This window comes from Panthera uncia, assembly GCF_023721935.1.
Source record: "Panthera uncia isolate 11264 chromosome B2 unlocalized genomic scaffold, Puncia_PCG_1.0 HiC_scaffold_25, whole genome shotgun sequence".
NCBI lineage: Eukaryota > Metazoa > Chordata > Mammalia > Carnivora > Felidae > Panthera > Panthera uncia.
The window spans coordinates 19,308,916-19,334,916 of record NW_026057581.1 but is presented as its reverse complement, the minus strand read 5'-3'; the positions used below and the strand labels follow the sequence as shown (position 1 = coordinate 19,334,916).

General features: G+C 39.2%; 2 protein-coding genes across 4 annotated transcripts in view; both read right to left on the bottom strand.

Annotated features, from left to right (window-relative positions):
• The window catches only part of BLOC1S5 (biogenesis of lysosomal organelles complex 1 subunit 5), a 68,107-nt gene extending 54,455 nt beyond the window's left edge, over positions 1 to 13,652 (bottom strand). For both annotated transcript variants that reach the window (XM_049655083.1, XM_049655084.1), the window contains exon 1: positions 13,570 to 13,652. In XM_049655083.1, coding sequence (XP_049511040.1) covers positions 13,570 to 13,589 — 20 coding nt within the window. In that variant the 5' untranslated portion in view covers positions 13,590 to 13,652. The remainder of the gene's footprint in view (positions 1 to 13,569) is intronic.
• Positions 1,571 to 25,771, bottom strand: EEF1E1 (eukaryotic translation elongation factor 1 epsilon 1). Of its 2 annotated transcripts, none has more exons than XM_049655085.1 (4): positions 25,556 to 25,771; positions 19,871 to 20,071; positions 13,570 to 13,665; positions 1,571 to 1,822 (listed from the first exon to the last, which is right to left on the bottom strand). In XM_049655085.1, exons 1-4 carry the CDS (start codon positions 25,640 to 25,642, stop codon positions 1,586 to 1,588), a joined length of 621 nt encoding a protein of 206 aa, XP_049511042.1. In that variant the 5' UTR covers positions 25,643 to 25,771; the 3' UTR covers positions 1,571 to 1,585. The 2 variants fall into 2 exon arrangements, with proteins under 2 accessions (XP_049511042.1, XP_049511043.1); XM_049655086.1 differs by lacking the exon at positions 1,571 to 1,822 and adding an exon at positions 4,117 to 4,655 and having other exon boundaries at positions 25,556 to 25,744.
• Positions 25,772 to 26,001: the final 230 nt, after the last annotated feature.

Here is a 26,001-nt window from a genome sequence, read left to right as displayed (position 1 = left end):
TTTCAGAAATTTGGTCATAGACCATTAGATTGTAAATGTAAGCACTAATGCCACTGTCATCCTCAGGAACTAGCAGTTTCTGATACATAGTAGGTGCTAAATAAATATTTGAGGGATTATCGAATGATCAGTGATGCAGGCTTCTGCGAATCAAAGAAAATGGTGCACAAAGATTGCCCCACTTTCTTTTAGAGGAGTCTCACTGATCTTTTAGAAAGCAAAACAAAACAAAATGAATAGTATGGTCCCTTTTTGGAACAGCTTGAAAGATGTAAGGACCAGAGATTTTTAAGTTGGTAAGTAACACGACAAATTCATGTTTTCCAAAATCATAAGATGCTCTGCCCAACTGTCTTCTCTCAGATGGGCTCATGTTGCACAGGTGTCCCAGGGACAGCAGAAGGGAAAAGACTTAGGAATTAGATTAAGGATTTCACTTTATAAAATTGTAGGTTATGATTTTACAATTTTCCATAGTAGATTGTACTGATCCCTTTCTGTGTGCTAGGCACTATACAATATACTTTTTATACATTATCATTGCAAATTAAACAATGAAATCAGAAATTTTCATCTCTATTTCCTAAGAGGAATTTCATGTTCAGTGACTTATTCAAGGTCTTATATGGTGAGGCTGATATATAATTCCATTCTTTTTTTTTTTTTTTTTAAGTTTATGTATTTATTTTTGAGAGAGAGAGGGAGACAGGGAATACCAAGCAGGTTCTGCACTGTCAGCTCAGAGCCTGATGTGGGGCTTGAACTCAAGAACTGTGAGATCATGACCTGAGCCAAAAATCAAGAGTCAGACGTTTAACCAACTGAACCACCCAGGCTCCCCCTATGATTCCAGCCTTAGAGTAAACAAACAAAAAAAACCTTTACTGAGCTATAACTCACATATTACAAAGTTTACCCATTTTACCCACCTGAAGTGTACAGATCTATGAGTTTAAGCATATTCAGAATGTGTAACTACCTCATTTATTCTTGAAGTTACTCATTTATTTTATCCAATGCTTAGGAGGGCAGCTTTTTCCCCTAAGGTTGGTAAAAACTGATTTCTCAAGTTGATTTAAGCAGAAACTTACTGGTCCACGGGTAAAATAGTTTACAGGTTAAGTTTGAGCCAAACTTTTGTCTGAACCCCAGCTCCTTGATATTGATTGTGTGATCCTGGGTAAGTTCCTTAACAAATCTGTGCCTCAGTTTCATTAATTGCAAAAAAGAGAATAATCATTAAAGGAGTGAATTCACTTAAAGCACTTAGAAGTCTGCCTGCTACATACTAAATGCTCAATAAGTGTTAGCTATTATTGTTATTAAAAGTACATTAATAGACCCTCCTGGTAACTCTTGAGTATTGTAGAATTCTGAAATAGCTTCTGAACCATGGAAATTGTGGTCAGTGAAAAGTACTTACTGTATTCTAATTGTTTGCAAATTGATGATCCATGGAATGTCAACAATTTACTAATAAAATTTCTTTTACACTTTGGCACTCAGAAGGTATTTCCCCATTTAAACACTACTTCCTGTGACAGATACTAGCTGTCTGCCCAGTATCCTTTTTCACCCCTTCTTGTCAGAGCACCAATTTTATTCTGGATGACAATGTGTGGGACAGAGAACTAGGTTTCCGGCCTTCTTCCCAGCTCAGATGGCCAGACATGTAAACAGATAGTGCTGAATAAAGCTTCCAGGAAAGGTCCTTCAGTTGATTCAGTTGGGAGAAGACCGTCTTTTTGCCCTTCCTTTCTTCCCCCTTCTCTGGTTCTTGATCATGGACCCTGATGTCTGGGGCTCTGGTAGCCATCTTGGACTGTAAATTGAGAGAAAGGAAACTACCTGTTGAGTACCGAGAAGCAGAAAGATGGCAGCTGCCTGCCTGATACCAACTGTGAACTGCGTGCATTCTTTCACATGAGAGGAAACAAACCACTTTCATGACGTTACTTGGTTTTTCTGCTACTTACAGCTGTACCTAATTGCAACTCACCCTTAGACTTTTCTTGGTCAGTACAAAATGGACTTAAAATAATACTATAGTCTTTCAACAAACATACGCTTAGCATCTGTTGTTGCGTGCCAGTCATTATTTTGAGGGATGGATATGTAAGGGAAGTCTCTGCTCCCAAGGAATTAACAGTCTGGCAGAAGAGAGACAGAATCCTAATGGTACCAGAATGTCGACTGCCAGAAGCAGGGGTAGGGGGAGGTGGGTCAGTCAGGATAGACCTGACTTTCAGGAGGACGAGACATAGTTGAATACTGAAGAGAGTATCAGGTGAGATGGGACGGGCATTTCTGGCAGAGAAGTATCTGACAGAAATGACCTAGGAGGCACTGCAATATTTCTACACGGAAATGAATTGTTTCTATTTTATTTTTAAAAAATTTTTTTTAACGTTTATTTTTGAGACAGAGAGAGACAGAGCATGAACGGGGGAGGGTCAGAGAGAGAGGGAGACACAGAATCGGAAGCAGGCTCCAGGCTCTGAGCCATCAGCCCAGAGCCTGACGCGGGGCTCGAACTCACAGACCGCGAGATCATGACCTGAGCCAAAGTCGGCCGCTTAACCGACTGAGCCACCCAGGCGCCCCGAATTGTTTCTATTTTAGATGCTGAGAACATCATCTGACCTTTGCTTACTGGAGCCAGGTCTTTTACATTTCTGCCATTCTCTCATCCTCTAAGACCCAAGTTAGTGACGGAAAGTCCTGGTACCTAGCAGCACCAGATAACACCGGTGGAAGCAATGCCATGCACCTACATAAAGAACTGACTAGCAGACGTAAGGGTACCAAGGACTCAAGAGGTAGATGTGGGAGGAGGGGGCATTCGGCAAAGAGGTAGACAGGGGTCCTCCTGCCGCTTCCTTACAACTGACCTAACCCTGAAGGGAACGAGGGAAATGGCTGGAATGGGAAAGCTAGGTAGCCATCTCTCAGCTATCCTGTCTGTCCTGCTTACTTCCCCCAGCAGTTCCGGGGGCAGAAGAGAGAAGTGTTGGGGGGAAGGAGGAATTTGCAGCAGTAAAACATGACACGGAATACTTGTGGCAGACCCAACTGGGGTGGTGGTTTGAACGAAATGTCACAGACTGGGTCTGCCTCTATGGCACACATACGAACTCCCAAGATTGACTTGAGCCCTCTAGTCTCAGTGTGCAAATACAAGTTTATAGTTTCTAATTTAAAGGCTGTATTATAAAATTAAAAATGTTCCTAAGGGCAATACATTTTGAGATTTAATCCTATAAAAATTGTCCTATTTTACAAAGTACTCACCACAGTTGGCCTCTTAAATCTGACTTAGTAACATAAAGGACAAAAATGGAGGCGGTGGTGTCTTACAAACAAAAAGAGAAAATTTTACTGATAGACATGGGCTCCATGTTAGGCTTTTCCACATATATTACCTCATTTAATCCTTGTAAGTGAGAGTGATCTTTATTTTTATAGATAAGGAAATATGGTTAACTGATTTGCTTTGGGTCATAAAGCTAGTAAGTGATAAAAGAACTCAACCAAAGGGCTATATATTTCCCAAATCTCTTTTTTCACTTGACCTTTGAACTGTATACCGCTTAGATTCAGCATCAGCACCAAAATAACAGTATTAAACAGTAAGTGCTCAAAGGCTCTATTTTTCTTATTATTTAGAAATATAAGTTCTTTAGATCTCAGTAATTGATTATTTACCCAGCAAGTAAGTTATAAAATGTATAGATCTGTTAATAATGTGCCTCTTTGTTCTTTACAGCGCTTCAACAGCAGCCTGAGTTGGCTCTTAGTTCAGAAAAACCTAGTAGTTGTCAGGCCTAAAATTGGTGGGATAGCAAGAATTTCCCTTCTTGTCTTTAGCCACTGCCTATTCCAATAAGCCCAACCACAACAAAAGAACCATTAACTCCAATGAATGTATCTTATTCCAGCTCCCTCCAGGGCAGTTCAGTAGTTAGTTTCACCTCAATGAATACTGGCTACAGGAAAGAAAGAAACAAACAAAAAAGATTTTTTCAACCGCATTTACTGGCTCACATAAATATTTGAAAACAAATCCATCTGTCTTCCCTTTCTGTATCCTTGGCACAATTTATTATAGTTTTTAGTAAACAAATTACTGTAAATATCCATAAGCGGAAAATGAATTTTAAAATATGAGGGAGAGGTCAATAAATAGTCAAATATGTCAGCCACTGAAAGGACTACTTTTTCTCTTAAGATTAAGCCACTGATTTGCAAGTTTATATACTAAAATAAGTTTCATCTATAAAAACAAAGTAATTTATAACTTGATCTCAACTCAAAGTTTTGACAGTTGAATTTTTACATATAAAAGCTGCAAAATTTCAACTAAAGAAGACAGAAAACATTCGGATATAAGTTTATTCTATCAACCTCAGCAAACAAAGAATGACTGCGTATCAATTTACGTTAGTCCTCTGGTCCGGAATATACTTTCCATTTAAAATATTTGTGACCACGCTTCTGTATGTCATGGATAGCTTCTAGTGGGAATTAGTATATAGTCTGTTCTTGATGAAGACAACAGTGGACAGATGTTGCCTGATCCCTGGGTAATGCTGAATGTGACAAAACCAGCGAGACACATTAAGATATTTTTCCTTTTCTTGAACTGTCAGGTCAACCTAAATAGAGATTAAAAACACACACAACACAGACATTACATAAGAACAATTATCAATATCATTTGACTAAAAGATAAAAACTGGGGGGGAAAAAAACAACCCCAGTTCTCAAAAGCCAATATATTTGGATAGGATTAAATAATTTCAGCCACTTAGAAGAGCCATTTATTTAATGCTTTTATGTTCAGTTCAACACCAGATATGCTTTCTAAGGAAGTCTCAAATTTTCAACAAATGAAAAGTTTACATTAACCCAGCATCTGGAGGCCGAAAGAGTTTGTTTTTAACTTTACTGGAAAGGAAGATAGGAGAAAGTTAGAGAATAGCTCCCAAAAGGTAAGACCTTGGTTCTTTCCACAATATATATTTTTTTTTAGCAAATCTAAAAGAAAGGTTTATTAGGATCTAACATGCTTAACAAGAGAATACTATGTAAACTCTAATACATGTGTGTATATACACGCACATTAATAGATGGCTGGTGTGTGTATATATATATATACATATATACACACATATAGATGCTATATATACATATATATATATGTATATATATACACACACACACACACAGAGAGAGGGAGAGAGAGAGAGGGAGAGAGAGAGATGGAGAGAGACTACCACTTCCTTTTCATTAACTCTGAGGAAGAACTGTACTCAGGAAGGCAATGACCCACTTAATTTCAAGTGATTATTGCTTAATACAAGGAAGGGCTATTTCCAGTGGCATGTGCCTCAGATGAACAGACCTTCTCAATTAAGTTTGTCACAAAGCTGAACTCTATCTCCATTGAGTGCAGCAGGTCACACAATTTCCTGTCAAGCTACAAGAATGCCCAGAGATCTCCTTAGAAAAAGACGTAATAAAAACAGTCGGTCCTATCATTTCACTGGGCTCAAATTCCAAAGTAGGTGACTCAACGACTTTTCTCTAAGCCAAATCTTAAACTAGAATCAAGGAGAGTTGTCAGGTAAAGAGAGACCCAGGGGGCCAGTAACTAACAGCCATGGCCCATGTTTACGATAGTGTGGCTCCTTTTGCTGTTGTTGAATCCACATTTATTCAGATATTACAAGTGTCTGTAAAACTGACTAGAACATTTTACACAAGGGAAAAAGCCTCCTGTGGTTCAAATCCATTAGAGGTCTGCTTACTGGAAGGCACTTTTAGTGAGAGAGCTGTCCTGGAGCTGTTCAGAAGTTAGCATATACTTGTGTCTACAGGCAAATATTCTGCCTGGGTCAACAAAACTGAGGACAAATCACTCTAGTATGCAAACTCTATTGCAGAATATAAAATAATGTTGATAAAATTAAAAGGCAGTCACATAATATTCTCTCAGATGTTTAACTGAACTCATTATTTCCACTTTATATTTATTAGAAGGCAATTAAAAAAGCAAAACCGATACAAATCATCCTGCCTTCCTTTTTTACCGTTGACATGAGGCTACTACTGTATCAATATCTGATCTTTTAACATTGTCTTGGGTAGTCTCAAAAGTCCATCTCTGTTGGCTCAGTTTACTTAGATTATCAGCAGTGAGAATCTTCTGCCTCTGCTACATAAAAAATTTAAGTTTCAGGTTTAAGTCCGTACATATAAGTTGCTACACAAATGATGAAAACATATTCATCTTGTTTAAGGCAGTGTAAGGTTGACTCTAGTTATCAGAAATCTGTTACTATAACTGTTTCACTTACAATATCATTAGTCTATAGCATGTATATATAAACATATACATGTATACATATGTGTGTGCATATATATATATATATACACATCTATATATATAAGGTACTTTTTATTACAAGAGAATTCATGGCTTCACATGTGAAGAATTATCTTATTCCTAACTGTCTGGTCTATAAACAGGAGGAAAATAAACATTGCTGAATAAACTGAATTATCAGTTTATGTTTCAAAAGGTAAAAAACATTTTGTAAAAGAGCTAATGTTTTGTTCTTTTTCTAAATGCTTTCCATATGTGAACTTCACCAGTGACTTCAAAAGAAAATGTAAGATTTAAAAGAAAAATTTTTACATAGACTTTATTTTTATATAGTTTTTAAATGTCTACTTATTTATTTTGAGAAAGAGAGCACGTGAGCAAGGGAGGGGCAGAGAGAGAGGAAGAGAGAGAATCCCAAGCAGGCACTGTGGTGTCAGTGCAGAGCCTGAAATGGGGCTCGAGATCATGATGACCTGAGCCAAAGTCAAGAGTCCCAACACTCAACCGACTGAGCCACCCAAGTGCCCCCCAAATATAAGGTTTTGAAAAAGCTCAACCACTACTAAACATAATTGCAAGTCTAACAGGAGACGGGGGGTGAATTTTCTTCATTCATTCATTCATTCATTCACACATACATACGTATGTAAACTCCAAATCAACTTCAGCAAACCTCTTTACCAATAGTTAAAGCAAACAGACCAAGTTCCACTCCAACTCGATTTTGTGTTAGCTGCTGCAATATATGATTCAAATCTGACCGCTTCCTTACAATTTACTCTTTTCAAAACTTCCATTTAAAAGTCTCCACTCAGCCACTGTGTGAGATGCTATTTTTCAGGATGAATTAAAACACACTGAGAAGAAAGCATTTCCAAACAATAAAGTGCTTGTTTGATCTATGATCTATGTTCAAGTTATTCAATCAGATTCCAAACGTAAGTCAAAAGGGCAATGTCTGTTTACTATTTACATTTCAGAACAGCATTTGCTATCACGGAGGACTGGCTAATGCTGCTACTCAGACTATTATTTAAAGTAATAACAATAAAATATAACACACAGCAAAACCAATATTCTCCAACTTAAAACTTTCATATTTAGAGTCTCCAGTATAGAGATTATCAGCAGATGGTATGAAATAATTTCTATTCCAAGAGCTTCTAAACCTTCTTCTAACATTTCCAATCTATTCCAACAAGATGGATCTATTTCAGAGAATGTGAATCTGTTCATTTTCCCTCAGAAAATTGTGCCAGTGGGGTACCTCGGTGGCTCAATCGGTTATGCGTCTGACTCTTGATTCCGGCTCAGATCATGATCCCAGGGTTGTGGGATCGAGCCCCGCATCCAGCTCCACGTTGGGCATGGAGCCTGCTTAAGATTCTCTCCCTCTGCCCCTTGCCCGCAAGTGCACGTTCTCTCGTTCTCTCAAAAAACAAAAAACCTCAAGTGACAGAAATACACAAGAGCTTTTCCAAAAGGCTCAGGCTACCACTTACCCTCCTTTTAAACTGTAGAGTTTGTCCCCTGAGTCTGTGAAAATTATGACTGATCGATTTGTTAGCTCTCTTCTACATTTTTGGTAGACGTTCTATTTCTGAACTCACGATAAACAAACACAAAACAGATCCCACCCCACCCCCCCAAGTAACCTTACAGGTTTTTAGAACTTCTTAGATGGGACCCCCTGGGCCACTTCACTTACAACACTGGTTTTACAGCATCCCTTTCTAGTCGGCTTCTTTTCCTTTCTTGCAACAGGAAACACAATGCAACTTTCCAGTCACCATTTCCTGCTTCTCACTGGCCCACATGCCACTGTGTCTACAGTGACGATGCTTGACTCTTTCTACCTAATCATTCCTTTTTATTTATACTGGCTCTCTATACCTAGCCTGAACTTCAAAGCCAAACAGATAATATTCTTAGACACTAATTTCCCATGAAGACACATGAGAAACACTTTAAGTGACCCATTCCAGATCAGGCTGTAAGGCTGGTTTGCTATCTTTCCGACTGGCACCATGCAACCCCTGGGACAATCTTTATGGTTAGTGTTCCTGGACAGCACCACAGCAATTTCTTTTACTTTTCCTTTCTTTCCTAAAAGAACGACATACCTCCACTCGTGTTGCAGACTTCAGAACAAATGTAATTTAATTGATAACAATCTGATAGTCAGGCAACAGATAACCCTACAAAGGATTTTCATAATCTTGAGCAACAGTCTGCTCACAGGGACTGCTATCTACTAGTGAAATCACTTTAGGAAAGCAATGAGTCACTGGTATGACAATAAACAGCCACACTAACTGGCAGTTTAACAAAGGGAGAACAACATAATATTCCTCAAAGGGAATTACGATAGACCAGATCTTATAATTAGAGTAACTTAGCCACAACTAAAGTTGGGCTTACACTGAAACAAAATACTGTGGGATTATTTGAGAACTTGAAGGTTCCCTGACTGCTGTTTAGGGCACTGCGTTGATTACATACAAAGTATTTAATAATGTGAAAACAAAGGAATGCATGAGGGCAAAGATAAATATATACCACCAAAGCAAATGAAGCACAAAAACTGTCTGATGAATACGAGCAGGTAGCCAAACTGAACTGCACATCGATTGTGTCTGAACTTAATGCCCAGTAATCACCTTTTCTCATATGGATAGATTTACACCTAACTCAACAGGGATGTCATTTAACACCACAGTGCAAGTCCATCACAGTAGAGGTTTTAGTCTGTGAGGGGTTCCTTGAGAAGTTGTTCTCTGACGTACTCTGACTGAACTTGGACCGGGGTCGGAGACACGCTTTGGTTAGGTACTCATTTCATGAAGCCAAATGCATGCCTTGCTACATGATGTACATATTATTCTACTCACTTTTGTTTTGAAAAAGAGAAGTATAATATCCTTCATCATAGTATCCTAGGTCACTACATGTAAAGAAGGTATACATTCCGAAACAGGAAAATATAAATAGGCATGGATCATTAAATATTCTTAACGTAACCCTAATTTTAACATGCTGCATTGGACAAAATACTTCTAAACTGCTCGAAAACCAAACACCCTTGGGAGCACCTAAGTAACTTTGCAGCTCATGCTATGAATATTTTGCATTATAGAATTATGACCTTGGTCACTCTGCTGGCAAAGAAATTCCATACAAGCTCCCTCCTTCTCAGAGTATTTCCTTTCCCTACCACGTGACCTGCATAAGCCAGAAGAGAGAAAAATGTAAATACATACTCAGGTTGTAAGAGTTACACTTCATTACTGTCTTTTTTTTTTTTTTTTTTAAATTAGATGGGAGAAATGGCTCTTTGTCAGTGAGAGCTCGACACTACAAGGAGGCAGGCCTAGGGAAGGCCCGACAGGCCTTCCCTACCTGCAGATAGCGCCACACGTAGGATTAGATTACATTTCTCCTAGTGTTAAGCTTTAAAATCAAATAGTGTCACACTCAAATGTTTTAAAAATGTCAACAAGAGTGTTGTGGTGGTTAGACGGATGTTGTTCTTGTGCCTCTCTGGAAAGTAGCCCCGCTCTTGGCTACGAACTCTCCCTCGAGTCAAGCCACAGATGCCTCCTAGTTGAACGATGGAGGTTTCCCACCAGGATAAAGATACACAGATACCATAAGAACAATCTTTAGCTTGTGGGCTTTTGCAGTTGGAAATGAGGTAAACCGTGCCATGCCACCCTTCTACATTCAAAAGCTACTGAAACAGTTTGAATCTGGAACGGACTAAAAGGAGGCTGGGGTGATCAAAGAATTTCAGCTCTACTTCCACTGGCTTCGCATTCAACTAAGATAACTTTAGATTTAATCATACTGAAGCTTAAAACTAAAGATCGCACTCTCAAGATTTACAACCTAAAACAGGAAACACAAAGAGGAAGAGATTGCTAAGTACTGCTGATCTCAATAAGCATCTAGTTGTATGATGTGTTTGCTAAGAGCTGCGAGGTGTACATGATATGACATGACCTTCTTCAGTCCCCTTATTTTGCCTGAAATGGAGTCTTACCTCTTCTAAACGTAAGGAAACATCTGTCCCACTTTATTCTTGTTGTATCAGTAATGACTAATAATTATTAATAACTCTCCTTTCGCTGTCAAAGTGTTGTTCTGGATGAGAAATCCTATGATCATCCTACTTAAATGCAATTATTTATATTCAAACTTATCATTTGCTTTCTGAAGCAATGAAAATTCCCTTAGATAGCCAAAGCCACCCAAATCCTGCAGATATTTTTCTGACAATTTGATGATTCTACATTTTGCTTTACTCCATCTGCCTCTTTAATTGTTCACATAATATTCTGACCAGAAATTAGCCCTTTGCTTTATTCAATAATTCACTTCCTATAAAATGGTCTTATTTCTTTGAAGAGATCTACAGTTGCTTGAAAACAAGCTTTATACTTCTTTTATGTCTCTCAAGGATAGTAAAATGGGCACATACAATAAACTCAGTTTAAGTATCGTCGTGAGAACACAGACTATTAGGCTGAGTGAAGGACCGTACTAGGTGGTTACCGTGACGATGTTACAGAACTGAGCACAATCCCTCAGGGATCTTAGAGGAACAATGCTTAATAAGCCAAGTAAATCAACTGAGGAATTAGAGCTTGAGCAGGGCGTGAAGAAAAACTATCGTACATTATAGTATTTGACAGCATACGAAGGGCATCCCCACACATTGTGACACTTGCAGCAGAAGACAGACTTTGTCTTGGCCCTTCCAAAACCCAGGCGGTCTTTGCACAAAGCACTAGTTTCCTTCTGTATAATAAGAGGGTAGTACCACTAGTTCCGTCTCCTTTATCTGAGGTACAAGGAGAAAATATACATAAAACTGAAAAATACAGAGAAATATGTTAATTACATTCGTCAGTGTTCGTGGAGGGGAGTGTAGACGGTACACACTTGGGAGGCATTATGTCTGACAGCGGTGTTATAGTTACGAATTGCCGTAGTCTCTGACTCAAGCAGTTTACGATTTGAAAGAGAAATTTTCCAAGAAGAATTACAGTATAAAGTGAAACAAGCCAGAGCTGAGGGAGGCCGGGAGGCACAAAGAGAAACCGAGGAAAGAGCACTTCAGTAGGCTTCAGGAGCCTGAGGGGGCCTCACCAGGAAATCAGTGCTGTAGCCGAGTGACCCTTGGTGAAATGTGAGCGAATCTGGGAGGAAGATAAGGGCTGGGCCCAGGCAGCAAATGAGACGAGCAGAGTGAGGGCCCTGAGCAGAGGGGGCGCAGGGCAAGAGACCAGGGAGTATGTTACGGCCGAGAGAGAGAGGCATGTGGGGAGAATGATGGCAATGAGGCCGGAGGGTCAACATGAAGAAGGGGCTCCCGTCCGGGCAGTGAGGAGCTACTTCATTATTTTGAGAAAGAAAGACACATTCATGAGAAAAATCGCTCGGGTGGCAATGAAGATGGACTGTATGAGAGGAGACGGGTGGCAGGAGGCCATTTCAACAGCACTGACAGGAGATAATCAATTCTGGAACTAGGGCAATATCACCCAGGATCGCAGCAAGATGTATGTGAGAGGCATCCCGGAGGTGGAAACAAAAGAACCTGATTAATTGGATGCACGAGGCACGGAATACAGAAAATGGGTTATTTTTTTCCACAAGGAAGAAGATCGGTGTTGGGAGGAAGTTTCAGGGGGAGATAGACGTAAGGAAGCCCAAATTCTGGAGCCAAACTGCCTGGTTTCCAGACATGGTTTTGCCACTAACAGTGTGATCTCAAAGAAGACATGTGACCTCTCTATGCCTCTCTTACTTCATCTGTGAAATGGGGATAATGATAATAGTACCTACCTGATAGGGCTGTTATAAGGATTAAATGAGTTAACACTTATGAAGAATAGAGAACACAGTGAGTTCCATATAATTGTAAATAAATTTAGGATGGGAAACAATTTAAAGAGATTGACCAGATAAAGGGAAAAATGGCAGATATGAGGAAGAAAGGATGTAACATTTGACAAGATCCAGAAATAGGGCAGGAGGGGGAGTTCAAGTAAGAGAGCAGAAAAGGGAGACAAGAGGGATGCATGCATGGGGGCAGGGCAAGGGGGCTGGAAGATGGGGGAAGATGAGGGCATTCAAATCAATAGCCTCCACCTTAAGGCTGAAAGAGGGAGGAAGGCTCCGAGATAATGAAGACAAAGGAGGGGGGAAAAGGAGGGGTTAAGGAAAGCGCTAAGGGTCTGGAAGTATGCCTAGCAGGAATGAAGAGCTGATGCAGATGAGAGCCCGGCTGAAACTGAACAGTATAAATTCACAGTGGCACCAATCTGCAGCTTTGTGATTTCTCCCACAGACCTCAGCCTGGACAAGGACACAGGATGGAAGCATTTATTAGAACTGACCAAGAGGTGGGGATTTACAGGGAAAGGGTGGTGAATGTACAGTGGAGCAAAGAAGCTGAAGACACTAGTAAGAGTATTTGAAGTTACACAAAAGGAGATCCAGGTTGGATGGAGAAAAAGTACGTAGGTTTGGAAAAAGGGAAGGGATCCAGTTGCTTCAGATAATGACGGGATGAGTAAGAGATTAAGAGCTAAGAAGTAGAGGTTGTACAGAAGACGTGGTACTGGAATTAAGAATTAGAAGGAGGGGCACCTGGGTGGCTCAGCTGGTTAAGCATCCAACTTTGGCTTACGTCATGATCCCACAGTTCAAGGGTTCGAGCACTGCATCGGGCTCTGTGCTGACAGCTCAGAGTCTGAAGCCTACTTCAGATTCTGTGTTTCCCTCTCTCTCTGCCCCTCCCCGGCTTGTGCTCTCTCTCTCTCAAAAATAAATAAACATTAAAAAAAAAAAAAAAAAAAAAAGGAATTAGAGAGTTGGGAGGGTGATGATGGGGGGCTAATCCAGGCCATGATGACAGTCAAGTCTATGGAATGGCAAGAGAAGTAGCTGCAAACAGGAGCAGAGACAAGAACAGGAAGCAAACAGGTCAAGGAACAGGAAGCTACTGCATTTGATGGATTATATGGAAGGAATATGTGCATAAGGTACTTTGTATAAAAAAATTCATTTTTATTTGAAAAGGTGAAATGCAAATTTGATTTAAATTCAAGACAAATAAAAAAATCATTCTGAACATTACAGAGAAAAAAGCTAACAACTATTCAAATACTCACCATAAAGCGATGGAGTCCATAGTACAACAGGATATCTGCTAAGGTAAAGTTATATCCTGTAAGGTAGACTTTATCTTCAAGATACGAATTAAGATCCTAGAAAAAACAAATAAGATATTAATCTAAAAAGCAATAATAATCAAGTCAACTACCATATCATTAGATTTGGAACATTTAGAAGACTATTAGAAAACAAAACACTGACTTTTAATTTTTTAATTTCTGACATTAATAGACTCAGATTCATTCAAAAGAACTGATCATAAACCAATCACCTCATTTTGAAAAAATAGGGTAAACGTTATTAGTCTTATTTTAAAGAAATAAAAAAAACATTAAAAATGTTATTCAAAATACCATCTATGTCCATTTCAAAGGCACACATTTTTCCCCCCAGGGTTGGGGAGATCATTTTGTAAATTATGATGTTAGATTTACTTTTTCCATCAAAATATAAAAAAAACTCTTCAATAATTTCTCTTAAGAGTACTATATAATTTACTGGCTTGCTGTATTTTTTATATATGCATATTTAAAAAGTTTTAATTGCAGTAGAATCATGTTATCATCTTACCCACTTTTAAGTGTAAATATGAGGAATATTCATACTGTTGTGTAACCAATCTTTGGAATTTTTTCATCTTGCAGAACTAAAACTCCGTCCTATATTGACAGATATATTTAGAACTCTGCATCCCAAGGCAACAGAATATACTTTCTTCTCGAGTGCACATGGAACATTCTCCAAGATATATCACAACATACTGGGTCACAAAACAGTCCTCAGGAAGTGTAAAAGAATTGAGATCATAGCATGCACACTTTCAGACCACAATGCTATGAAACTTGAAATCAACCACAGGAAAAAGTCTGGAAAACCTCCAAAAGCATGGAGGTTAAAGAACACCCTACTAAAGAATGAATGGGTCAACCAGGCAATTAGAGAAGAAATTAAAAAATATATGGAAACAAATGAAAATGAAAATACAACAATCCAAACGCTTTGGGATGCAGCAAAGGCAGTCCTGAGAGGAAAATACATTGCAATCCAGGCCTAACTCAAGAAACAAGAAAAATCCCCAAAAGAAAATCTAACAGCACACCTAAAGGAAATAGAAGCAGAACAGCAAAGACACCCCAGACCCAGCAGAAGAAGAGAAATAAAGATCAGAGCAGAAATAAAACAATATAGAATCTAAAAAAACTGTAGAGCAGATCAATGAAACCAAGAGTTGGTTTTTTGAAAAAATAAACAAAATTGATAAACCTCTAGCCAGGCTTCTCAAAAAGAAAAGGGAGATAACCCAAATAGATAAAAGGGAGATGACCCAAATAGATAAAATTGGCAAAGATGAAGTCAAGCTTCGCTTTTTGCAGATGACATGATATTATACATGGAAAATCCGATAGACTCCACCAAAAGTCTGCTAGAACTGATACATGAACTCAGCAAAGTTGCAGGATACAAAATCAACGTACAGAAATCAGTTGCATTCTTATACACTAATAATGAAGCAACAGAAAGACAAATAAAGAAACTGATCCCATTCACAATTGCACCAAGAAGCATAAAATACCTCGGAATAAATCTAACCAAAGATGTAAAAGATCTGTATGCTGAAAACTATAGAAAGCTTATGAAGGTAATTGAAGAAGATATCAAGAAATGGAAAGACATTCCCTGCTCATGGAGTGGAAGAATAAATATTGTCAAAATGTCAATACTACCCAAAGCTATCTACACATTCAATGCAATCCCAATCAAAATTGCACCAGCATTCTTCTTGAAGCTAGAACAAGCAATCCTAAAATTTCTATGGAACCACAAAAGACCCCAAATAGCCAAAGTATTATTGAAGAAGATCAAAGCGGGAGGCATCACAATCCCAGACTTTAGCCTCTACTACAAAGCTGTAATCATCAAGACAACATGGTATTGATACAAAAACAGACACATAGACCAATGGAATAGAATAGAGACTCCAGAATTGGACCCACAAAACTATGGCCAACTAATCTTGGACAAAGCAGGAAAGAACATCCAATGGAAAAAGACAGCCTCTTTAACAAATGGTGCTGGGAGAACTGGACAGCAACATGCAGAAGAATGAAATTAGACCACTTTCTTACATCATTCACAAAAATAAACTCAAAATGGATAAAGGACCTAAATGTGACAGGAAACCATCAGAACCCTAGAAGAGAAAGCAGAAGAAAAACCTTTCTGACCTCAGCTGCAGCAATATCTTACTTACACATCTCCAAAGGCAAGAGAATTAAAAGCAAAAATGAACTATTGGGACCTCATAAAGATAAAAAGCTTCTGCACTGCAAAGGAAACAATCAACTAAAGGCAACTGGCGGAATGGGGAAAGATATTTGCAAATGACATATCGGACAAAGGGCTAGTATCCAAAATCTATAAAGAACTCACCAAACTCCACACCCGAAAAACAAATAATCCTGTGAAGAAATGGGCAGAAAACATGAATAGACACTTTTCTAAAGGAGACATCCAGATGGCCAACAGGCACATGAAAAGATGCTCAACGTCACTTCTCATCAGGGAAATACAAATCAAAACCACACTCAGATATCACCTCACGCCAGTCAGAGTGGCCAAAATGAACAAATCAGGAGACTATAGATGCTGGCAAGGATGTGGAGAAACGGGAACCCTCTTGCACTGTTGGTGGGAATGCAAACTGGTGCAGCCGCTCTGGAAAACAGTGTGGAGGTTTCTCAAAAAATTACAAATAGATCTACCCTATGACCCAGCAATAGTACTGCTAGGAATTTACCCAAGGGATACAGGAGTCCTGATGCACAGGGACACTTGTACCCCAATGTTTATACAGCAGCACTTTCAACAACAGCCAAATTATGGAAAGAGCTTAAATGTCCATCAACTGATGAATGGATAAAGAAACTGAAGTTTCTATACACAATGGAATACTACTTGGCAATGAGAAAGAATGAAATATGGCCTTTTGTAGCAATGTGGATGGAACTGGAGAGCGTTATGATAAATGAAATAAGTCACACAGAGAAAGACAGATACTATTATGTTTTCACTCTTATGTGGATCCTGAGAAACTTAACAGAAGACCATGGGGGAAGGGAAGGAAAAAAAAAAAAAAAAAGAGAGAGGGAGGAAGCCAAACCATAAGAGACTCTTAAAAACTGAGAATAAACTGAGGGTTGATGGGGGGTAGGAAGGAGGGGAAAGTGGGTTTTGGGCATTGTGAAGGGCACCTGTTGGGATGAGCACTGGGTGTGGTATGGAAACCAATTTGACAATAAATTTCATTAAAAAAATAAATAAATAAAATAAAACTCTGTCCTATTAAACAACTCCCCATCTCCCCCACCCCAGGCCCTGGCAACCACCATTCTTTCTGTTTCTATGCACTGATTACTTTCAATACAGCATACAAGTGAACTCATAGAGAGTTTGTCTTTTTATGACTAGCTTATACTTAGTATAATAACCTCTTACATGAGTCAGAATTTTCTTCCTTTTGGGGCTTGATAATATTCCATTGTTTACATATACCAAATTTTGTTCATCGATTCATCCATCAAAGGACCCTTGGATTGTTTCCATCTCTCAGCTATTGTCAATAATATTGCTATGGACATGAGTGTACAAATATCTCTTTAAGACCCATTGTGAATTATTTTGGGTATATATCCTTAAAATAGAATTCATATGGATGTTTTAGCTATAAAGACTCTCAAGGTTGTCACCTTTAGACTAAAAAACTACATTTAAATAGTATTTTTGATTAGTGATATAAATCAAATTGTCCCTACCACATTACAGAATTTCATATATTCAGATAGTCACAGAACTAATGTTTGATGTTCATTTCCTTTGTTTTAAAGCTTTCCCATGCCATTGCCAAACTTTATCAGATATTTTCCCCCTACAGAGTTCTGAGTTTTGTTTTCCTAATTAGTTTTAAACTTCCTAATAATATTGAAAAAGTGGTATAATAAACAGCTATATATCCTCTTTCTAGATTCAACAAATGTTAATGTTTTGCAATGCCTGCCATTTTGAAATTCTGTATTACCTTATTTGTGAGCCATTTAAACTTACAATCATGGTTTTAGCCTGAAATGGAACTCTATAGAGAGTAAGAAGTAAACCCTTTCATAATATTCTATTAGCAAAAATTTTAAAAATAAGTAATACAAAGATAAATAGCCCATTATTAAACTGGGCAAAGAATACATACAAGCAAATTTTTAAAAATCATTTAAATTCAGGTACAACTATATGATGCAATACTAACGGGTTATCAAAAAGGTACTATAAATGAACATTTAGGGACATGAAAGATATTCAGAACTCACTGTCAATGAACAACAAAAAAACAAGTTACAGTGCCCAATAGCTACCCACTTTTAAAATAAAATGCACACATGTATATACAGAAAGGAAAAGCATGGAAAAAGCACAAAAGGAGTTCAATAATACCTGACAACTAAAGTGTTAGTAGCAGTTCTCTCTTGGTGGGACTATAAATGCTTAAAATTTTTTTCCCTTATTTGTATTTCCTAAATTTCTTTAATAAGTATTTACTGTCTTTAAGATTAAAACACTGTCACGAAATAGCAAAAAGCAAAGCAAAACAGAAGACAACACTTTCTCATCTATGCTCATATGGCCAAAAATCACACTGCAGTCCATTATACACACATTAGTCTCCCTACCAGTCTGCGTTCTGTAAGGACAGGGGCTGTGTTCTTACAGCCTACCCTTAATGGGTCACTGGATCACAAGCCCTTAGAGCTGCATCTGACACATCATTGTAGGTACAGATTAGGAAACTGTGGCAGGGCAAGGACAACCAAGTCACCTATCCCCTTGTACATTTCAAAAATGGTAGTATCTCTGGTCAGATTCTCTGGATTGGAATTTCAAATACTATTTATATATCCCAGATACACCATTTTGGTGGAATTACTTCCATGTGCCTAATACCAAATCTCTGAATACAACTTTGGACTTATAAACCCAATTCAGTGAAATCCTGTTCATATCTTTCAGAATTAAGTACTATTACTATCCTTTCTTCTGGGAAATTACAAGAGATAGTTACATTTGCCTGAAATCTCACATTCACTGAGAGAACAGACATGCTTGCTTCCCTTTGGAAATGCTGCTGAGCACGGCAGAGGCCAGCAGGAAGGGTCAGTGTGGATATTAAGCATGAATAGTTGATCAGGATAGCACCTATAAAGAAACAAGGCCTGAAATCTACCAGTTCTCTTGATGATATCTATCAAGAATATAGTTTAAACCATTTCCCCGAGTGATAAATGAAAAGCTCTTCGTACTATGAGACCTTCTTACACAACTTACACTACCAATTTATATAATGGGAATAAAATTAGAAAACAGAAGGGATTCCTGCAGTGGTATGTGGTTGTCTGGATGATTTCTAAGGTTCCTTCAAATTCTAAACTTCTATAAAAAATTTTTTAATCTGCTTTATTTTTATGTAATTAATAAAAAATATCATTTGGAATTAAAACAATTTTTTTAATGTTTATTTTTGGGGGGGGGGTAGAGAGAAAGGGAGACACAGAATCTGAAGCAGGTTCCAGGCTCTGGGCTGTCAGTAGCAAATCTCATGTGGGGCTCAAACCCACAAACCAGGAGATCATGGCCTAAGCTGAAGTTGGATGCTTAATTGACTGAGCCACCCAGGTGCCCCACAATGTTTTTTATTATTGGTGATTCTGGAGCCATCTTCAGTTTATACCTTATATCAATAGATTCTTTTATTCTGATCTAGCTTCTTTGGAAAGAAAATACAAATCTTAAAGCAATACGTCTCAAGGGAAAAAATGTGGGCTTTCTCAGATCAATCTAACAGTGTTTTTTAGTAACTCCCAAAGATTCTGATTCCCTTCTTGCCCTTGACAAAGTACTTTACTGCTGAATGGAGAAAATAAGTATTAAGACATTACATTAAATAAAAATCATGCAAGTAATTGTTGACTATGATGAACGTTATGAGAAAAAGGACATAGAATAAGGACCTACATCTGTTAGAGAGAGAGAGGTGGCTGAGAACATTTCTGAGGAAGGGGTATCTGAGCTGAGATCTGAAGGCGGAGGGCTGGTGGACTCTTACCAGCACAGGTAGTAAAAGGTACAAACTACCCTGAGGCAAAAGGAAACAAGAAGGCCCATAGCTTCAGCTACGGAATCTCAGGGGAGAGAGAGCTTCCTGCTATTAACAGTTCACGCATTTATTTTAGCCTTTACAGCGAATCACAATACCTTCAACAGAGTGCGGACATCGTCTTTACTGCAGTGCCCATCCACTCGAGTTACCCTGTACTCCAACCACTGCTGAACTACTGCTTTTTCTTCTGCGGTGCTCCCAAGCAAATATTCTTTGTTGGCCTGCTTGACAAGATGGGCTGCTATAGTAGTCAGTCCTGTTAGACTTGGACCGTTGTTTGTTTGAAGAACGGGAATCTTAAAAAGAAAAAAATTCTTCAGATAAATTTAAAAAACAAGTACCATCATGTTTTTAAGTTCTACGTATCAAATCCCTCACTGGTTTTTCAAGACAATCTAGGATTCTACTCTAAGGTACTAAATTATATACAAATGAAAATCAGCAAAATAGTTGTTCTATTATTTACAATTTGGTAACAGATGTTTGGAGTAAAACTCGTAGTAACATTGCAAAAATCAGTATGTTTCTACATAATTTATAACTGTGCTTATACAAGAGGAAAAAATGGAAAGCCTAATAATACTGCATTAATTTCAATCAAGTTTACCAATACCCTATTTTAGCAAGATGAACATACTTAAATAAACCTGACTTTTGTAATAACAAAAAGATACAATTATAGTAACACTCACTTAATGCTGATGTAGTTACAACCACCAAATGAGATCTAGGCTGCTTTTAGTGATATGTGATCTTAATATAATTAGCGATCTCATTAACTAGGTATGGACTGTGATGGTGACTTGGTTGCTATGAATTGCATATCCATCAATTCTGGAATTATTTGGAGTAAGGTCACTGTTGGCCAATATCTTATATTTTTAAAAACGTTCTAAAATATAATTGGGGCCAATGATAATAGTCTGGGCTTCAGGTAATCATCTGAAAAATAATACTGTTTTTGTTTCCCTTATTAGAACAGTAATACAAAAGGTCAGCTTATAAGAAATTACTAATTAATTTAAATGTTTTTGATGTACAACCAAGCAAAGACCTATGAGAAATTTAAAAGAAAATGGGGAGGTGGGGTGCTTGGGTGGCTCAGTCAGTTGAACATCTAACTCTTGAACCTGCTTGGGATTCTCTCTCCTCTTGTTCCTCTCCTTCTCTCTCAAAAATAAATAAACTTAAAAAAGAAAGAAAGAAAGAAAAAGTATCACCTGATGGGGAGACTGACCAATTACCCAAAAACAAGTATACAAGGGCAACTGGGTGCCTCAGTCAGTTAAGCGACCAACCCTTGATTTCAGGTCAGGTCATCTCAGGATTCCTGAGATCCAGCCCTGTGTCAGGCTCCTTGCTGACAGTGCAGAGCCTGCTTGGGATTCTCTCTCTGCCTGTCTTGAGCTCACACACACACATGCTCTCTCTCTCTCTCTCTAAGTAAATAAACATTAAAAAAAGTATACAATCTAAACAACCCAAACAAACCAAACAAGAATATCTTCTTGGGAAGATGGCTGCTTTTTCCAGTCACTAAATAGTATCTGTACTTGTAAAGTGATTTACACTTTGTGGGACACTTTCATGCTCACATTTAGGTCAACAGGACCCTGTGAAGTATATGGAGAGATTAACATTATCAGATACAAATTCAAAGGTTACCTCCTAAAAATTAAAGTAACAAAAGGTACTTTCTGGTTTCCCACTTCCTTACCTACTTCCCATTCACTACTTAGCTCCTTGAAATTTCACTTTTGCCTTCATACTCAAATGAAGCCTCTACCTCTAAGATCACTGATAATATCCTTAAAAAAAAAAAAATGCATGGAGGGGCACCTGAGTGGCTCAGTCAGTTAAACATCTGACTGTGGCTCAGGTTATGATCTCACAGTTTGTGAGTTCGAGTCCTGCACCAGGCTTTTTGCTGTCAGCACCTCTGGGGTTGCTGGTAATGTTCTATTCCTTGACTGTGTTGTTACCTACCTGTGTTCACTTTGTGGCAACTCATCAAGATTTATTCACTTTTCTGAATATATGTTATATTAAAAAACAAAACATTACAAAACCAGAAAAAGAACCTGCAAACAATGACTGTGTGTGGGGAAATGACATTTAATTCTAAAGAGGATTATTTGTAAAAATATATTATCCACAATCCCACCATGCTAACTCAAAAAATTCCCAGTTACCTTCTCATTTAATCACTACATCTTCTAAGTTGGAAAGTAATTTCATCATCATCTTACAAAGAATCAGGGTCACCTGCTTTGTAATGGCAAGGTGGATAATGTCAGGGTTTGGATAAAGTAAGACTGACTTGTAAAGTCCATTCTCTTTCCTTTATACAGCCTGAAGTACACAAATCTTGCATAGCTGTAATCATGGGGCACAGGCTATTTTCATATTATTCTTAGAAGGCCATGGTTTTCTAAGTAATCACCATCAGTGGCTATATAAGTAATATTCCAATGTGCTGATGTACCATAATTTAATGAACCATTCTCCCAAAGCTGGATCTTTGGATTGTTTTCAATTTTTTTAAAAAAATTTCTTTAAATAATCTCTACACCCAACGTGGGGCTTGAATTCATAACCCTAAGAGATTAAGAGTCATATCCTCTACTGACTGAGCCAGCCAGGTGCCCCTGGATTTTCAATTAAACATTTTTTTTTAATGTTTTATTATTTTTGAAAGAGAGAGAGAGAGAGAGAGAGAGAGAGAACGCTCAAGTGGGGGAGGAGCAGAGAAAGAGGGAGACACAGAATCTGAAACAGGTTCCAGGCTCTGAGCTGTCAGCACAGAGCCTGATGTGGGGATTGAACCCATGAACCACGAGATCATGACCTGAGCCTAAGTCAGACACTTAACCAACTGAGCCACCCAGGTGCCCCTGGATTGTTGTCAATTAAAAAAAACAAAAACAAATTTTTTTATGTTTATTTATTTTTGAAAGAGAGAGACAGAGACAAGAGTGCAAGGGGGGAGGGGTAGAAAGAGAGGGAGACACAGAATCTGAAGCAGACTCCAGGCTCTGAGCTGTCAGCACAGAGCCTAATGTGGGGCTCAGAACCCACGGACCATGATATCATGACCTGAGCTGAAGTGGGAAGCTTAACTGACTGAGACACCCAGGTGCCCTGTCAATTTTTAATTATACTAGTCCCCCCTTATCTGTGGGGAAGATGTTCCAAGACCCCCAGTGGATGCCTGAAACCATAGGTTTGGATAGTACCAAATCTATGCATACTATGTTTTTTCCTATACATAAATACCTATGACAAAGTTGAAGTTATAAATTAGGCACAGGAAGAAATTAACAGCAATAACTAATAATAAAGTAGAACAATTATAACAATATAATGTAACAAAAGTTATGTGAATGTGGTCTCTCTCTCTTTCTAAATATCCTATTCTACTATACTCACCCTTCTTGCAATGATGCGAGATGACAAAATGCCTATATAATTAGATGAAGTGAGGTGGACAGCATCAGCATTGTGACATAGTGCTAGGCTACTCCTGACCTTCTGACATAGTGTCTATTTCTGGACATGACTAACCATAGGGAACTGAAACTGCAGACATTGAAACTATGGATGGGGAGGTGGTACACAGACAGGTGACTAATGTATAATTGGTAATGTTACAGAGAATGCCTTATTGCTTGATGTGGAGAATGAAGGCAGAAGAAAAAAATTAAACTTTCTTACAACTTACAATCCATTGACAATCCTTGAGAAAGGCAGAGTGACCTTCCTCTAGAAACTCAACTGCCTTGATGTTAATACTGTGCTAAGGGGAAAAGGCAACCTAAGCTTAACATTAGCCTAATCTCCAGGAACCTGTAAGTCTCACAAAAAAATTCCTTTGGAAACTTTCTTTATCTCTACCCCTCCTCAAAGATACATGTTACCAATCATCTTCCAAGCATGTGGCCCACTGATATACATCTGAAGGGTCTCAGAAGGTTTTACTGGATAGTAGTAAATGACCTTTTCCTAACAACAGCTAGCCCCTCCAGGTCCTGGAAACCTTGATTCCAAACCCCTTAGAGACTTACGCTATCCCTAACCCCCTCCCAAATTGAAAGTATATAATTAGCCACTCCCCACAACCCCAGTGCAGCTTTCTGCCCAAGGGTCCTGTCCCTGTGCTTTAATAAAACCACCCTTTTTGCACCAAAGACATGTCAAGAATTCTTTCTCGACTGTTCGCTCCTGAACTCCAACTTTTCATATCATTGCTGGCTTACTGCTGTTAGCTGTCTTCCCCCAAAATGACTGAATCTTTTCATATAATCCCAACCCTTTCCCCAAACACACAAATAGAAACTTTCAATAGCTACCCTCTGCTAAGACAAAAAAAAAAAAAAAAAAAGTTTCAATTAAAATAAAGTAAAAAACCATACTCTGAACTCCAAAGCCCTCACAATTGCCCTCAAACTATAATTTTGGGCTTACTTTGCATTGCAGCACTTTTCATATTGGTCTACTTGCTCCAAATTTCCCAATCTTTCATAATTTTGGTCTTACACACTTTCCATAGCAGCTTTTCTGTGAAGTTTACAAACCCAATCTCACAGTTAAAATTAACTTTCTCCTTTCACATTCCTCAACGTTTTCCTCCACTTAGTATATATTCCATTCTGCCCTAAATTGCCAAAGACTGTTTCTCATACTAGATAAGCCTCCAAGACTCACGTCTTGGCAATGTTCTCTAAAAAACAGAAACCGAACTAGGGAATAGTGGGCGAAGGGAAGGGATCAGCAAGAGGCCAGAGGAAAACGCAACAGCAGGCCCTTTGTCTCCAATGTCTACTTTGCCACCAATCAATGGGCTGATCTTAGGCAAGTCCCATGACTTTTCTAGGCTTCAGGTTAACTTATGTATAAAAACTACACAAGGACTGCTTTTTACCATGGACCAAACTGAGGAACAGAAAAAGAAAAGCGTCACATGGAAAAAATCTCAAAGGGACGAAAAATGTATTTATCCAAAGTTGTCTGCTTACAATCATTCCTCTTTTCTAACACATTCCATCCACGTCAAACAACGATGTTTATGAAACACAAACGTTCTTCAACGCCCTGAGAAATCGGAGTCCTTATACCTTCCCAGTCAATTTCATACCCAGTACCTTTCCCCTTCATTTTCTGCACGCTGCACACTGAACTTGAAAAACAGAAAAATCTTCCTTGAATCTCCTAGATTGGAGCAAAACCAACTATGTATTCTCTCAGACATCTGCGCTTCAATGTAGCACTTTTCACTTGTAATTAAAACAGCAGCAAAGTTTGTTCACCTAGAAAAAAACCAAGCTTCCGGAGGAGGAAGGAGTGAGTCCGTCTCAACCACTGCTGCATTCCCCAGCTCCAGCACAGCGCTACCTGGCATCCTGTTAGCTCTCTGGAGTGGCTGAATGACACTGAATGAAAGGTAGTGTTCTAGTTAATGCTGTCACTGAATGCAAACGCGGGGCCTCCAGACTGGACTCTTTGAGGGCCTTTCTCGCTTTCCCAGAACGGGATGACGACAATTTCCCAGGAGAAAACGTTCAGGCTGAACCCGAACTGGGGAGGTTCCCCTGCACCCTCTAGGAGCCAGGGCCGCAGGGGGAGACCGAGAGACGCCAGCCGGTCCTGCGGCGCAGACACGTGGGGAGAAGGAAAGCCGCCTCCTCATTCTGTCCGCCTCTGCCGGCCACCACGTCCTACCTGGGCTCAGCAAGCCCCGCTCCTGTCCACCTCTCCCCCTCCGCGCCGTCCCCGTTTCTCACCTGGCGCTCGCCCTGAGCGCTGTATTTGTTCCCTTTACTCAGTCCCAGGGACTTCTCCAGCAGCTTCAACTCCGCGGCCGCCGCCATCTTCCGGCAGGAGCTCTTGGCAGGGGCGGGACCAGAACAGCAAGGATCTCCTGCATTGGCTGGGAGGGAAGGCCCGCTCCCACCAATGTCACCATCTATTGGCTGAACGCAAGGGGGGCGTGGAAGTCTCGCTGAGCGCAGAGGCGGGGTCAAGGTAAGGGGCGGGGCAGAAGGATGGGTGTGAGACAGGTGGAGAGGTGGTAGCAAACAGCTGTGTGAGGTCTTGGAGCTCCCGAGCTTACTGGCAGAGCCGGGCTTTGCTGTAGACGGAGTCGGCAAACCTCTAGACAGCAGGCTGCTTTCCTGGCTGCCAGAGTTAACTGGTTAGCTGATTTGGCATGCTAAGAGTCTTTTTATGC

Excerpts from the sequence above, each read along its gene's own strand:
- EEF1E1 (XM_049655085.1), bottom strand. The coding sequence starts at position 25,642 with ATGGCGGCGGCCGCGGAGTTGAAGCTGCTGGAGAAGTCCCTGGGACTG. Across the intron at positions 20,072-25,555 it reads GCGCTCAGGGCGAGCGCCAG|ATTCCCGTTCTTCAAACAAA; the intron begins GTGAGAAACGGG and ends TTTCTTTTTAAG. Across the intron at positions 13,666-19,870 it reads ATGTCCGCACTCTGTTGAAG|GATCTTAATTCGTATCTTGA; the intron begins GTATTGTGATTC and ends TGTTTTTTCTAG.